The 15,261-nt window shown below is 40.1% G+C and overlaps 1 protein-coding gene across 3 annotated transcripts in view; it reads left to right on the forward strand.

The window, feature by feature from the left end:
* abcc8 (ATP-binding cassette, sub-family C (CFTR/MRP), member 8) overlaps positions 1-15,261 on the forward strand; it is a gene marked incomplete at both ends in the record, with an annotated part of 58,205 nt that overhangs the window by 19,011 nt on the left and 23,933 nt on the right. For 2 of the 3 annotated variants that reach the window (XM_080027335.1, XM_080027336.1), the window contains 9 exons: positions 2,115-2,249; positions 3,218-3,380; positions 4,509-4,549; positions 5,479-5,624; positions 7,457-7,571; positions 7,816-7,935; positions 8,858-8,930; positions 9,064-9,169; positions 12,694-12,726. In XM_080027335.1, coding sequence (XP_079883461.1) covers positions 2,115-2,249; positions 3,218-3,380; positions 4,509-4,549; positions 5,479-5,624; positions 7,457-7,571; positions 7,816-7,935; positions 8,858-8,930; positions 9,064-9,169; positions 12,694-12,726 — 932 coding nt within the window. Of the gene's footprint in view, positions 1-2,114; positions 2,250-3,217; positions 3,381-4,508; positions 4,550-5,478; positions 5,625-7,456; positions 7,572-7,755; positions 7,936-8,857; positions 8,931-9,063; positions 9,170-12,693; positions 12,727-15,261 lie in introns of all 3 variants that reach the window. The other variant, XM_080027334.1, reaches the window with a different exon arrangement.

Genomic DNA, 15,261 nt, shown 5'->3' on the forward strand with positions numbered 1-15,261 from the left:
TTACATAAAGTGCTTAATGTCTGAGTTAAAAAATGCGTCATGTCACTTTAGACATATTTGTAACATTTTTTTTTTTTTGATAATGCGCATTTCAATTAATATAAAGTTCCTGTACACCTATCGACAGTAACAAGTATTTATATATATTTAAGGGTTCAAAAAAGTTAATTTTTTCAATATATACTGTATATATATATATTTTTTTTTTAATAATCGTCCGATTTAATCGTTATCGTGATTTTTCTCTGAAAATAATCGCCATCGGCATCGGCACTCAAAAATCCATATCGGTCAGGCCCTACCCTGTAATACAAATTTTGCCTGAGATAGAAATACAGTTACACAAATTGCTGCATCAATAATGTTTGCCTGCTACCTGCTTCTATGGTTTATTTATTCACGCTGCAGGCCAGTGGTGGCGCATCGAGATTTAAGCCTTTTAAAAGGGATTAACCACAAGGCCTTTAAGAGCACAGTCATTTATAGAGGGAAATGGAGAAGATTCATAATCTAATCATCACGCATCACATGATGAAGCTTGTGAACAAACGAATGTTCTTTTCCATTTGCAAAAATGTATTATTATTATTGATAAAAGCTCTCAGCAAATTAATCTGAATGTTATCTTCTGAATAAAAAGACAGTAACAGACAGACATCATTCAGTAGCAGTATAAATGTGCTGGTGGTTCCTTTTCCTTTTGAGCTGCATCAGTATTCTCCATCTGTATGCACCTGTTTTCCTCAAACTGTGAGTGAAGCAGTGTGCTCGACTTTACTGCACTCTGCCCCGAAGGGAGGTGTGATTGGGCTTTTAAAATTCAACACTGGTCTCACAAGTGTCATTAACCTTGGCTTGTAAAAACAATAGTATTTCGCAATCGATATTTTGACTTGATATTGTGAAAAAGTAATTGTCACACTACCTAAGCTATGACAGCAGTGTGTCAGTGAGCCAGTGTGCACAATACCAGGACCCTGAAACTTACCTAGAATGATTGCAGTTATTGTTCTATTAAAAAAAAAATCAATTCCACCTTTTGCTGGTATGACAGCCAGCCACGTCTTCTGTGAAAAAGGTTGAATAATGTATGAAAGGCTCAAATAGACGTGAGCTGCCACCTAATGTAGCATAATGTCTTTGTTAATCCAATTTCCCATTCGTCTCTCATGCTTAATGTTCATTCAATTCAAACCTGCTGGGTTTAATTGGGGATAACATGTTTTAAGCTGCTTTTTGAATTGCCTTATGTAACATTATCAACGATGACGGATCAATGCATATTGCTATCCATAGAGACAAGATTGTTGTGACTGTCCTGTTTTTAGCCATGCAAGCGACATGGCCAGTTCACTTGGTCCAGACTGAAATATCTCAACAGCTTTTGGATGGATTACCATGACATTTGTTACTCTTGCGCCATAAGTAATATTTTGGTTTAGGGGGCTAGAAGCTAACATGTTATGTTAAGACTTATTATATGATTTGAAAGCTATATTGCACACTGATATTAAGATGTAAGTCAAAGCACCACCATTTATTGAGGTGATGAGGGTAATGCTGCAATTATTATATATATGACTCACAGCAGTTATTGTTTTTAAAGGAATTTAAAGCTATATTCGGGTTGTTTTTCTTCCCATCCCCCACCTTGTCCCCAGTGGCTCATTACCCTGTGACAGATGAAGGAGAAAGTGGGATGTAATGTCACACCCATCCATCTCCATCTGCTTATGTGTGTCTTGGGGATTTCTGAATCCAACATGTTCAGTGAAATGCAAAAGACAGTGGGTGACTGTAAAGCAACCAAGGACAGGTAGAAGCATGACTCATCTCGGTTGTTGACCTAGAGAGAGGGAGAGAGAGAAAGAGAGAGAGCGCTCAGCATTTGCTTTATTCATTGCAGGCATCAGAAATGATTGTTCTAAACTGTTCAACCCTTGCATCACATCTCTTTACATGAGTATGGATTTTCATGCTCAAGGTCACTGCTTCACTCAAAGCAATGCACTGTGTTAAGAAGTATTGTTTAACTGACGACTGCCTTAGAAATCTTGGATTCCTAATTTTTTCCCCACAAGGTAAATATCTTTTCTCCTGTCTTCCACTGTCAGATTGTTGTGGGGGTGATCCTGCTTTACTACCTCTTAGGAGTCAGTGCCTTGATTGGAGCAACCGTTATCGCTGTGTTAGCTCCTGTCCAATACTTTGTGGCCACCAAGCTGTCCCAAACACAAAAGAGCACGCTGGTGAGTATTTTTACTGGCTCCTTTGCAGAGACGCAGCTGCATTAATGACTATTTTTAAATTAGTTATCTTTTTTCGACCATTTTAGCTGCTATCGATTTCTTATGGTCGTTGAGGCAATTTATCTGTCAGTGCACCATTTTTCAAATTTATACTTTATTTGTGTGTGGCATTTTTATGCTTTTTATTAGACAGTTTGAAGAAACAGAGATGAAATGGGACAGAGAGGGGAATGAAATGCAGAGAACGACCATGGGCTGGATTTGAAACCGTGGTATGCTGCTTCTGAGGACTGACCCTCATGGGTGGGATGCTCTGACCACTACACCACGAGTGTCCCCTTGTCAGTGCACCATTTTAATCCAGACTGAAATATAGACTAAAAAACTGTTTGGAAGGATATACTTTGGAAAGGACTTTTATGGTCTCCACAGCCTTCTGATTTCGATTGCCTTTTACTTGCACTACCATTTGTCTTTTAGTGAAATGTCTCGACAGATGTTTGAAGGCTTTCTAGGAATTTTAGTACACGTTCATGGTCTCTTGACAATGAACCGAGCTCTCTCTGTTCCAAAGAGATCGTGCAGAACTTTGCAAACAGTGTTTGTCAACATTGGTTTGTCCACATCATTCCAGGAAATTAAGCAATTATGGTGTAGAATCAGACATAGCCGGACACGTCAAAATAACAGTCATTATCTCCTTGGGGAATATTAGCTTTGTTTTATCCAGATAGAAGAAACAACCAAATGACAATATGTATGCTAATCGAGCCTCAAGCAGATGCCATTTTGGTGCTTCCAGCTGCTACCTTCAATAGGGCCACTCAAATGTAATGATGTGCTTTACATACTGTGGGGGATGCTAGAGGTGCAAAAAGCTGCACCTCTAGCTGCACCTCTTCTAGTTCATCTATCCTTGATGTGTCAGAGTACAGTTGTGTAACTGGAATCTCCATTTCCATTCGCAGGAATACTCCAGCGAACGTCTAAAGAAGACCAATGAGCTGCTGCGGGGCATTAAGCTGCTGAAGCTGTACGCCTGGGAACACATCTTCTGTGACAGTGTGGAGGAGACCAGGGTCAAAGAGCTCACCAGCTTGCAGGCCTTTGCTTTTTACACATCCATATCCAGTAAGGAACTTTGTTTCCTCTGCACACGCTGAACTTTTGAAACTAGTGAATAAAATATGAACTATTGTAGTATGATAATGAAATAGAGAAAAAGGTTTCTACCTCAAGATTTACATGAAGGCAAACATAAGATAGCATTCTGTTTACTGTCCCTAATGTGCACACAGAACAGGGAAAAAAGGCCTTTTTGTACTCTGCCCTGGCATACGCTGCAGAAAGACTTGAGACTTGCTGAATTAATCTTGTTAAATGCTTTTAAGGCCAAAAAATTAAAGAAATTGAGGCGGAATCTTTAAGATGTCAATGTTTCAATGATTTGTTCCTGGTTACAAACATCTTTTAAATGTATATTGTGTAATGAATGGCTTTGCTTTATTTTAGTTCTTTTAACTTTGTCCTCTTGTGTTTCTTATCTGTAACTATATATTTTTATTATTATGCTGCTTGTTTTAGCCAGGTCACCCTTGAAAAAGAGATTTTTAATCTCAATGGGTTTCTCCTGGTTAAATTAAGGTAATAATAATAATAATAATAATAATAATAATAATAATAATAATAATAATAATAATAATAATAATAATAATAATAATAATAATAAACAATATTTTTTATTTATTTATTTTATAAAGATTTTTTGGCATTTTCAAGCTTTATTTGATAGTACAGCGTTGAAATGGGGAGACGGAGAGAGAGGGGGGATGACCTGCAGTAAAGGTCCCCGGGTCGGACTCGAACCAACCAATATGGTACGCGCTCTATCCACTACGCCACCGGAGCGCCCATTCATTTCTTAAAAGTTTTTGACAATGGAGAGCCACAGAAAATAATGGGCTGAGGAAAGGGGATGACTAGCAACAAATGTCCTTTAAAGAACACAAAATGTGATTACCTTGCATGCAATTGCATACATAATTGCTAGTCAAACAGCACACCGTACCCATAATAGACATCACACACATTTGTGAAGTTTTAGCAGGATATGTGAGAAGACACAGATAAAATTGCTGCTTTTTTTTCTCAGAATCAATGGTATTTAAAAAATGTCAAAAATAGTTATTCTTTAACTTTTCTTTGAAAAAATGTTTTCAATTAGTAAAGTACCTTTGTCTATTTCTTTTCTGCTCCCAGTTTTCATGAATGCAGCCATTCCCATCGCAGCTGTATTGACGGTGAGTTTAAATTCGAGCTGTATCATTAATTCACCTAAATGTAAATAATACAATATACTCGGCTTAAGATGAATCTGCTTATAGTCGTGTCTTGTTATAAAAGAGCCAACAAGTGTCAAGCAGAGTGAATCTTGTTGACGTGTTCCACTGTGTGAAGGACAGAGCAGTGACAAAGCCAGACAGTGTGACTTTTAGATGTCCAGAGACATTTCACAGTGACACAGTGAAGCTCTCTGACACAATGTACTAAATCCTGCCTGTATTTATAGAAGTCCTCCATGGTTGAAGACTTGAGCGGCGCAGACAGATACCAAGGAGAGGGACAATTATAAACCTCAGACTTAGACAAATTACTTTATCGTGCTCCTCAAACTCTTGATGGGACAACACAACGTTGCACAGCAGACAATGACAATGAGCTCTGCTTCACTTTAATGGGGTTTTACCTTGAACAGGTCAAAAGTTGCAGCCACAATCACTGGCACCGCTCAGACCCAACTCTCAGAACTTTACAGTTGTGCAGTAGAAAGGAAAGCAGGTTGCATCACTATGGACTCCTCACATCCCCTTCACCACTCATTTCAGTTACTTCCTTCAGGCAGTCGCTGAACTTACAAGAACTCTTTTATTTCCACTGTAATATGCACTGTAAACAAGACCAACTAGACACTACTTTTTAATACACGTGTTTAGACACGTGATTTTACTGTTTTATTGAACTGTTTGTGTGATTGTATGTCTCTTATGTTGTGATTATGTTATTTGAGACACAAACTGAAGACAATTTTGTAAATACATATATTGTGTGTACTATATGATAGACATACAATTTGAATTGTTTTTAATTGAAAAGTTACCAGTTTCCAAGGATCTAGATCCCTGCTGTTGAGACTAACCTCAGATGTTCTGTGCTCCCTCTCATCCTGCAGACCTTTGTAGTTCATGTTCACATCTCAGAGGACGCTGATCTGTCCCCAGCTGTGGCCTTTGCCTCTTTGTCCCTCTTTCACATCCTGGTCACGCCCCTCTTCCTGCTCTCCAGTGTGGTGCGCTCCACCGTCAAAGCCCTTGTTAGGTGAGAAAATACAAAATATAATTAGACAAATTTGGATTGACCACTTTCATACAGATTTGATAAATAAATTACCAAGAATTGAGTTTCAAAATAACTAGGACACTGTTGTTTTCTTGTTTGTGTTTTTTTGGTTTGGATCAGAGGGAGTTTTAACTGAAACAGCAGAATCAAGGCAACATGATTAGATGCACCACTTGACCTTTTCATAAAGTAGATGGATCAGCTGCATAAAGGGATTATCGTGTGTTCATGTAACAAAGAGCTTAATTTCTCTTTTGTTTCAGCACGCTTGTCTCTTACGCTGGAACCTTGTGCCTATTCGTTCCAGCAATTACTGTAGCTTCACAATTAGTTTGGCAGTCTAATCTGTTGTAATTATGCTGCTGTGTGTTAGTCTCTCCTTCCACCACTAATGGTGCAAAGGTGAAAGTCAGTAAAGCCTCATCCTGTAATGCTTCTGGATGTGTACACTGCTTTGCTTATTATAATGTACTTCTTCTATTCAACAGATTTTTTAGAATGTTTAGGATAAAAATGATCAACCCATATTTGTTGTTCTTGTTGCTTGTATCTGCAGGGAGCTGTGCTCTACTGCATAAGATACTATCTTAATACACTTACGGTAGAAAAAAATGAACAACAATAACTTGCAAAAAGCAGAAGCACTTGAAATGAAATGGTTGTCAGTTAAAAAAGGCACAATAGGAAATAGGGGAAACTTACCATAGGGTCATGTTAACTTCAACTGAGAAAGAATAGTGTGCAACACATTAACGTATTAAATTACTACATGATAAGACATGAATAAAATGAGACACTCATAACAAACGTACTTCTTACCTGAAGTGGTTATTTACCCCTTCTAGAACAAAACCAGGTACAACATTTACTGCTTTAAAGATAAAAACGGTCCCTAAATGTATGTCTCATAAAGCAGAACTTGTTTCGTTATGTCTATAATAAAAGGGGGGTATAACAACCATCTGTGTCTTTAGCACTTCAAATTGATCACAGGGCAGGAGTATAATGGGTGCAGGTGATCTCCAATAGGACTGTATTAAATTACACTTTTGGCATGGGTTTTGAGGAGGCCAGCCAACGCGACGGTGTTGGTGTTAGCGCCTTATTTTAACTGGAGTGGCTGTGCTTTTCAGGATGCGGAATCTGCCTGTGATCCTTTGAGATGTCTATTTTGGGCTCGGCGTGATCTGACACACTTTGTTGGATGCCAGGAAAAAAAAACATTACAGTGAATATTCATTGTCTCCATTCATCTTCACACTTCAACCTGTGAAAATGTCCCTTTGTAGAAGAAAAACAGGCTAACTATTGGAAATGCAAAGTCATTGTGCAATTTTAATATATTCCATTAGCTTTAGATCAGGCTGATTTCATTAATGCAATGTATTTGCTTTGACAAACAGTGTTAATGCCTCTACTTCACTATTGCAGGTAAGCAGTCTTAATCCATTTCTGCTATATGAGAGGATGTCATCAAGGTTCAGATCTTTTATTTAGCACAGATTTAGTAATTGGATTTAGGGAAGCATTTGTTCCCATTCATGGAGGAGAAATAGAGGACAAGTGATTCAATTTCAGAGATGCTGAGTCAAAGTGAAGCATGTTATTTTCAGGTCTGTTTCATTGAGTGAAAAATGTGACGTAAACGTGTATGCTGTTATATTTAAGTGTACTCTTTGTTACTGTAATTGTGGAATATAGCATGAGTGATGAGCCAGTATGTTTTTATCTATCTGTTTTTAACTTTCTTTATTTTACTGAATTAAAAGTACTTTACACCTCTGTTCCTTTCTCCTCTTTTTGATCTGCAGCGTTCAGAAGCTCAGTGAGTTTTTCTCAAGTGATGAGATTGGAGACGAGCAGGAACCAAGAGCAATGTTAACCTCTGCGTCCAGCAATCACAACCAAAATAAATACCAGGCTGTGGTAAGTACAAGTACATTGCACACACTTTTCTGGGTTGATACCTGTTTCTTATTTTCTCCACTGCTGTTGCATCCAGGCTCTCACTTTGCTTTGAATGTTGTTGTCCTTCTTCCACCTTCTTCCCGTTGATATCATCATGTACCTCTTTGTCCTCCGTGCCTGATGTTGTACAACCCTCCTCTAGTCATCCTCTAAAACTGTCCCTTCATCCTCCTCCTCCTCCTCTTTATCCAAACACAACAAGCCCTTGAAGGTGGTGAACAGGAAGCGTCCCCCGAAGGAAGACTGGAACAACTACGGCTCACAGGGGGACCATGGGGGCGACGGAACTTTTCAGGGCATGGACCAAGACGTCTGTATCAAGGTGAGGGGGATATAAAGGGGAGAGAACAATGTGGAATCCCCCAGAATGCACCTGATACCACCTGGCCTAGTCAGTGACAGATGTAGGGGCCTTTACTCACACTTTTTGAACATTTTCACCTTTTGTTAAAGGTTAGTTATCTCAAAATCAACTGACTGACTTATTGGGGGCAAAAACCCTTTCTCTCCATGTTTTGTCTCACCTGACATGTAATGGCTATGACCTTTTGGAGATTTGTTTGTATGAGGGAACCAAAATCTGTAAATATTTTTTGCTGCGTTGCCCACCCACTGCTTAGTGAACAAATATATTGCTCACAACCTCTTGAGGTTCATCATCTTGTTCTCAAGAGAGCTATTATATTAGCTGACTATGGTGGAGTGTACAAAGAAAAAAACATAGACAAAAAGAGAGTTTGGTTTTGACAAATCCAAAAGATTTGATATTACAAATGTTTAACGGTAGAGAGTCAAAGCTATTTAGAGTTTGCTTATAACATGCAGACAAGGTCTGTATATCATACACAGGATTATGGACACCACTGCTCACATATTGACTAAACATAGAATGATGAGTCTATTTTCTGTGCACTGCAGTTTTAAGAATTGTACTGATTTCCTTGGAGGATGAATATGGACATTTAATTATAAATATACAGGGTGCTGTTGAATGGGTTTCCATAAAATGAAGAGAATCTTTCTAGCTCTACATTTAGCTTTAGAAATGTTCAAACAGCAGTGATTTGCCTTCTCAATTAATTCTCTGTATGTCATTGACAATATATTGGATGCAATTAACTAGCACCAGTATTCGTCTACCCCTGAAAAAAAGGAATAAGAATGAGGTCACATTAACTTCTCATTATCTCACCACCACATGATTAATTAAGTAATTCTGGATGAGTGTGCTTTGCCTTCTTCAGATAACGAGCGGCTATTTCACCTGGACCGATGGACCACCAACTCTTTGTAATGTGGATATCAAGATTCCTTTTGGTGAGCATTAGGCAGTGTGATTCAATATCTCTCATTGTCTGTCCCTTATTTACCTTTTAGCTTAGCGTAGTGTTTTAACTCTCTCTCTCTCTCTCTCTCTCTCTCTCTCTCTCTCTCTCGTCAAACCTCTCAGCTAAGCTGACTATGATTGTGGGCCAGGTGGGTTGTGGTAAATCGTCTCTGTTGCTTGCAGCGCTGGGAGAAATGCAAAGAGTATCAGGAATGGTCACCTGGAACAGGTCAGTGTCACGTTTTCTGTCTGTGCCTAAATTCTAAAGGCACAGACAAATTAAATTCTAAAACTTAACCTAAGTTAAGTTCTGATCAGATTGTAATGGCATATTGAAACTCAGAAACAATGTTGATTACACATTAAACATTCAATTAGATGCAATTAACTGTTGGTTCAAATCATCTGATATTTACTGGAATTATTATTTTCTGTGTGGAAATGAAAAGACGCTCTTTCAGTTTGAGGCTTTCACTTCAAAAAGGAAGTGTTGGTCTCATTAACATAATAACATTATCTATACTGCAGTCACAAACCCATTACATATCGTTTTTAAATTAATGAAGATCAGTCCAAAGGTAAAAGGTTAATTCAGAGAAAATACCCAGAACACCTCTGGCTTTTGGCATTGAACCACTCTGGTAATTGGTCTGTCATGAACAATGAATGAGCTGTTATTTGTGTGTTCTTGCAGCAGTAAATGTTGTGTCCCTGACAAGGCAAAGTAATTACAATCAAAATCAGACCTCTTACAATGACAAGGCAATATAACATAAATGCATTTGTAGGTCTATGAAATAGAGCTGATGTGGCTGGTTTTCTTGAGGATCCTTTCACGCACCACTGACTCAAAATGAGTTTAATGCAGTCGGGAAACATCCTAACAGACCTGCTGTTGCTGCAGGCTAGAAACACACCAATTCAGATGGAACCAAGCATGCTATGCTTGCTCTCACTTACATTTTATTTATTTAAGAAATGCTCTGACAGTTTTTGAATACATCAAGCTCATATTTCTATGGAGGTTGAGTCACTAAATTGGTTATTCCAGATCTTTTTAGCAAGTAATTCCTCAAAGCAAAACTATCTCTACTTGGACCTATCAGTGGCAGATCACTTATGAGCATTTATCTTTTTTTTAATACTTTATTTATAGATTTTTTTTTATGAACATACACACATATACAAAACTCTGGAGCCTTTGATCATACATAGTGGCTCAGTTCTTTATTTGATCTAAGTTTGCAACTTAAGTCATAGCATAAGAAGTGGTCATATACAGTATGTGGTGACTGAAGAAGACTGCCCACACACAGCCTTTTTTCATGTATAGGTTTGAGCCAAAGTAAACACAGTGGCGAAAGCAGAGCACAATTTAATTTATGGGAGTCATTTGCCTCTGCCTCTGAATAACTCCTCGCCTACCCAGGATAGCACCACTATCAGTCTTCATTTGTCAACAAACGTTGTGTCCCTCTTGTTTCCCTGGCAGCCACACAAACTCACACAGATCCTCCTGACCTAATGCCAGGGCCGTGTTGGCACTCCCTCTAATATTAGATATGATTGTGCCAAACCCTCTCAAGTATCATGTGTCCCAGGCAGAGAAGTAGTCATTCAGACACATTCAGAAGGGATGTGTCCATGTAATTCAACCACGTTCTTAGTTGTTTTCGTTGTGCTGTGTTTCAATCAGGAACATTAATAGCCGCGCATGGAGGAAAAGTTGATCCTGGCCTGGGGGGATTTTACCACAAAATATTTTCTACAAAGAAGAATTAAGAGCAGCATGTGGCCGGCGGGAGTTTACAGAATTAATCATCAGTGTCATCAAGTGTGCGCTTGCAAGCTTGTCACATTCATGTAGACGGTCTTGTTTGGCAGTGATTGGTTGCTCCCATGTTATTCATCAGCTGATAGTGGTCATGCCTTCGCATGCATGAGTTAATATAATCAAGTAATCAAAACTAGTTTGGTTACACGATTCTCAGTCAGACATTCTCACTCAGACAGTCACACATAAAGGGTAATTTAGTGGCTGTTCTGGACCTTTCAGTCACATGACATGATCTTTCTCTGCAGTTGGAGTCGCTCAGTTTTCCTGGAATTTGTTTAAGATCTTCGAGGATTTCTTGTACAATTTGTCCCAAATCTTAAAATTTCAAAGGCCATTGTTGGCCTTTGGAAAGTTTGGAAGTTGACAAAACAATCTCCCCACTAGCTCCCTGTGGTCATGTTTTTTAAATTCCAGCGAATATTTTTTTCCAGTGGCTTTCTTTTCTTCATAATTTCATCTGTGCCTTTGGCTACATTGTAAATCAAAGCCCTTTATGTAGGGGAATAATAATATTGTTTGCATGTTTTTCATTAAACTCAAGAACGAGAAACGCAATTGGAGAAAGAGACAACCTTTATGAAAATCAAATGAATGGTTGTTGACAAATAGATCAAGCATCCTAACTAAGTCATTATCAGGCGTGGTCATCACAGTAAACATGCACCATTACTCCCTGTCCTCATTATGGGGACTTGTTGGACTGATAAGTTTTAATGATGTACGTTTAAGTAAATTAAAGACATTTGGAAACTGTGTGAAGTTCCTCTTTCTGGCTTTGATGATTGGACTTGAGTTCCTCGCATCATCTTGTACGACTCCCTCATCAACTCTCATCTTAGACAACCACGAGTACTTAATGTTGTTGATTGACGTGAACAGGAAATAGTCCTCTGTGTTTCTGTGGGAGATAAAGGCTGTACATCATCAGCTCTAGCATGATTATCCTGTTTTAAGATGGCTGCTGGAGAAAGATAATCGGCTGTCCATTCATACTTCAGTGTCTTTCAAATCTCAATAGGGGATAGGGTCTGATGAGGTAATTTTCTAAGGGTGTTTTCATTGTTTGATGTTAAGAGTCAGTTTAGCCCTGGTACTTCAGGAAAGCTCCATTCTTCTCAAATAATAAAAACAATCCATTTGATATTTGACTCACTGATTTTGATGTTAATATCTAAACATCATGAGTAGTATACAAAACAATCTCATCGCATTTGTCGCTTTGAAAAAAGTATTAATGTTCCCGTATTTTTAATTAATTATATTTGTTTCATATTTGTCTGAATATAGTCACAATTCAAATGGGTAACATTTCAGCTTGAAATTCAACACTGATATTTGCAGAAAATAATTAATAATTTGAATTATGTAATGTTAAGTCTTTTTTTAAATAATTTCCTATGTTACATACATTTGTACACATCTTGAATAGAGTTGCTGGCTCATTCCCTTAAATGTCATACTTTAAACAGTCAGGAACAGTGGTGAGTACATGTTTATATGTGGTGCATGTAAGAGCTTCAGAAATATCAGTGACCATGTTCACTTCCTAACAGCTGCTCTAATCGCTAACCCCTCTACGACTGAACTCAGACTCAGATCAGTGTCACCTTCTGAGAGAGGGGTCAACTTGTCAAACCTAAAAATACATTGCTGCTTCTGGGCATGTGCAAAGCCCAAAACATCCAATTAGATCTTAATGATTTTTAAGTAAGGTGTATGAATGTAAATCGTTATACATCTGTTATACATCTGTGTGTGTGTGTGTGCCTGTGTGTAAGCGCATTTGTGCTTTGTATTTGTGTGTATACTTTGAAGCATTTAGTTGTTCTATTAAGATGCTCTACAACTTGAATGAAGAACAATTGCAAAATAGTTTGATACACTTCCATTAACAGTTTCTTTCTATTTTTCTGCAGCCTGCCAAATCTGGAGTCTGGGGGAGATGAAAGGTAAGTTCTCAGAGTAGAGATGAAAAGGGCCCCAAAGCACCCAAAACCATAAACCACAGTGATTGTGTATTTTTAGTAGTGCCTAATTAAACTTGCATGAGTTCTGAGATTGATTACTTTGGACAAAAGAAGTATTTTTAGTGCAGACATGTACTGCCCACCCAGCTGTGCGCTTTTCTCACCCAATCAAAATCGAAGAAAATGTATTTTTAATTTTATCAGCCTATTAAAATATGTGTATTTACTATAACAGGACCATTCCTAGATTCTGATTGGGTGGGCACGGCGACAGCCCGCCTCCAAAATTAACCCATCACCTGCTTTTCTGTGGTCACTTGTCAATCACATCCAAAGAGCGCAGTCTTTCCTTTGCAAAGGCAGTTAGAACGCTACTCGGCATATTTTTTCACACGTTAACCTGTTCTTTCTGTTAGTAAATGCTGTTCGCAAAAGCTCATTCACTTCCTACTTTATCCAAACCGACTTACATGTCTGTGTTTCTGCCAGCAATAATGGATTTTCAATTCAGAGATACAATGATATTTCATCAAGTTCTGAGGTGTCTTTGGGAAGGTGTTGTGCAAATTATTCTGTATATTTTATCGATTTATTATTTTCTAAGAACATTTGAAAATTAAATAGGCTATTAAATATTTAGCTTTTCAAAGAAGGTGGCAGATGGTTGTTATACTGATGTGGAAAGCTTCTGGTAGCAGTGATGTCATGGTTAACCCCCCCTACAGCATGGATGTGTCTAAAAGCTTACATTACAGTAGATGTGCCAAATGCAGGCACAGAGACTTGGAAGGGCGAAAAAAATCCGCGCTATATCTCAGCCCACCTATTATTTCTGTCAACCCACTGTCAGGATTGTACCAAAATGGCAGGCCAGAACCCAATAGCACGACAACAAACAGTTCAGGTATAGCAACAAAGTTTAATAAAGAATCAAACCAGGTGGTAGCGAGGCAACAAGTCCAAGAGGGGCAGGCAAAGGGAATCCAAAATCCAAAAAGGATGGGTCAAAACACGAATAGGCAGGCAGGTAAACAGGCAGGAATCCGGAATAGGCTGGAGAGCAATGTAACACAAAGACAATCTGGCAGGGAACTGAGGGAATGAACCGGTATATATACTGTGGGGCTAATAGCTGATGGGGAGCAGGTGAGTGTGGTTAGGCCAGGTGGAAGTAATCAGCAGGGAGTGCAGAGCAGGGGGGAGTGGCCGGGTCTGAAATGACAAGTTAATATGGGAACAGACAAGTGACAAAAAACTAAATTGTGGCTGAAGTAGTGACAGAACCCCCCCCTCTAGGGACGGCTCCTGACGTCCCACCAGGCTGATCAGGATGGTCCCTATGGAATGTGGTGATGAGGTCGGGGTCCAGGATGTGGCGAGCCGGGACCCACGAGCGCTCCTCAGGGCCATAACCCTCCCAATCAACCAAGTATTGGAAACCCCTTCCCCGTCGTCGCGACCTGATGAGACGATGAACCGAGTAGGCAGGCCCTCCATCAATGAGCTGGGGGGGCGGCGGGGGTCTGGAGGAGGGCTGGAGCTGGGACTCTTTAACGGGTTTGATCTTGGATACATGGAAGGTGGGATGGATCCTCATGGAGCGAGGAAGACGGAGACGGACTGCAGCAGGATTGATGACTTTATTGATGGAGAACGGACCCACAAACCTGGGAGCCAACTTCCTAGACTCCACCCGGAGCGGAAGGTCCCGTGTAGACAACCAAACCTTCTGACCCGGAGTGTAACCGGGTGCAGGGGTCCGACGGCGATTGGCATATCTCTGGTATCGGTCGGACGAGCGCAGGAGAGCAGCACGGGCCCGCACCCAGGTGCGCCGACATCGCTGGACGAACGCCTGGACAGACGGGACACTGGCCTCTCGCTCCTGCTCAGGGAACAATGGAGGTTGATATCCTCGAGAGCACTGGAAGGGGGAAAGACCTGTTGCTGAACTTGGAAGTGTGTTGTGAGCATACTCCACCCATAGGAGCTGCTTGGACCAGGAGGACGGGTTCTGGGATGTGATGCAGCGCAAGGCAGTCTCCATCTCCTGGTTCATCCGCTCAGTCTGGCCGTTGGATTGAGGATGGAAACCCGAGGATAAGCTGACCGTGGCCCCCAACAGCTGACAAAACTCTGTCCAGAAACGAGAAGTGAACTGCGGCCCCCGGTCGGAGACAATGTCACAGGGAAGGCCGTGCAGACGGAAAACATGATGCAACATAATTTCAGCTGTTTCCTTGGCAGATGGTAACTTGGGCAACGGAACAAACTGAGCAGATTTAGAAAATCTGTCCACAATAGTAAGAATAGTGGTGTTACCCTCGGAGGGAGGCAGTCCGGTGACGAAGTCGATCGAGATGTGGGACCACGGACGATGAGGAACAGGCAGTGGCTGAAGAAGGCCCGCAGGGGCATGGCGAGCGATCTTGTGCTGGGAGCAAACACAGCAAGCAGCGATGAACTCCTTGGCGTCCTCTTCCATGGTAGCCCACCAGAACCGTTGCTTCAGCAGGG

The sequence above is a fragment of the Ammodytes marinus genome (assembly GCF_949987685.1).
Source record: "Ammodytes marinus genome assembly, chromosome: 5".
Classification (NCBI taxonomy): Eukaryota; Metazoa; Chordata; class Actinopteri; order Uranoscopiformes; family Ammodytidae; genus Ammodytes; species Ammodytes marinus.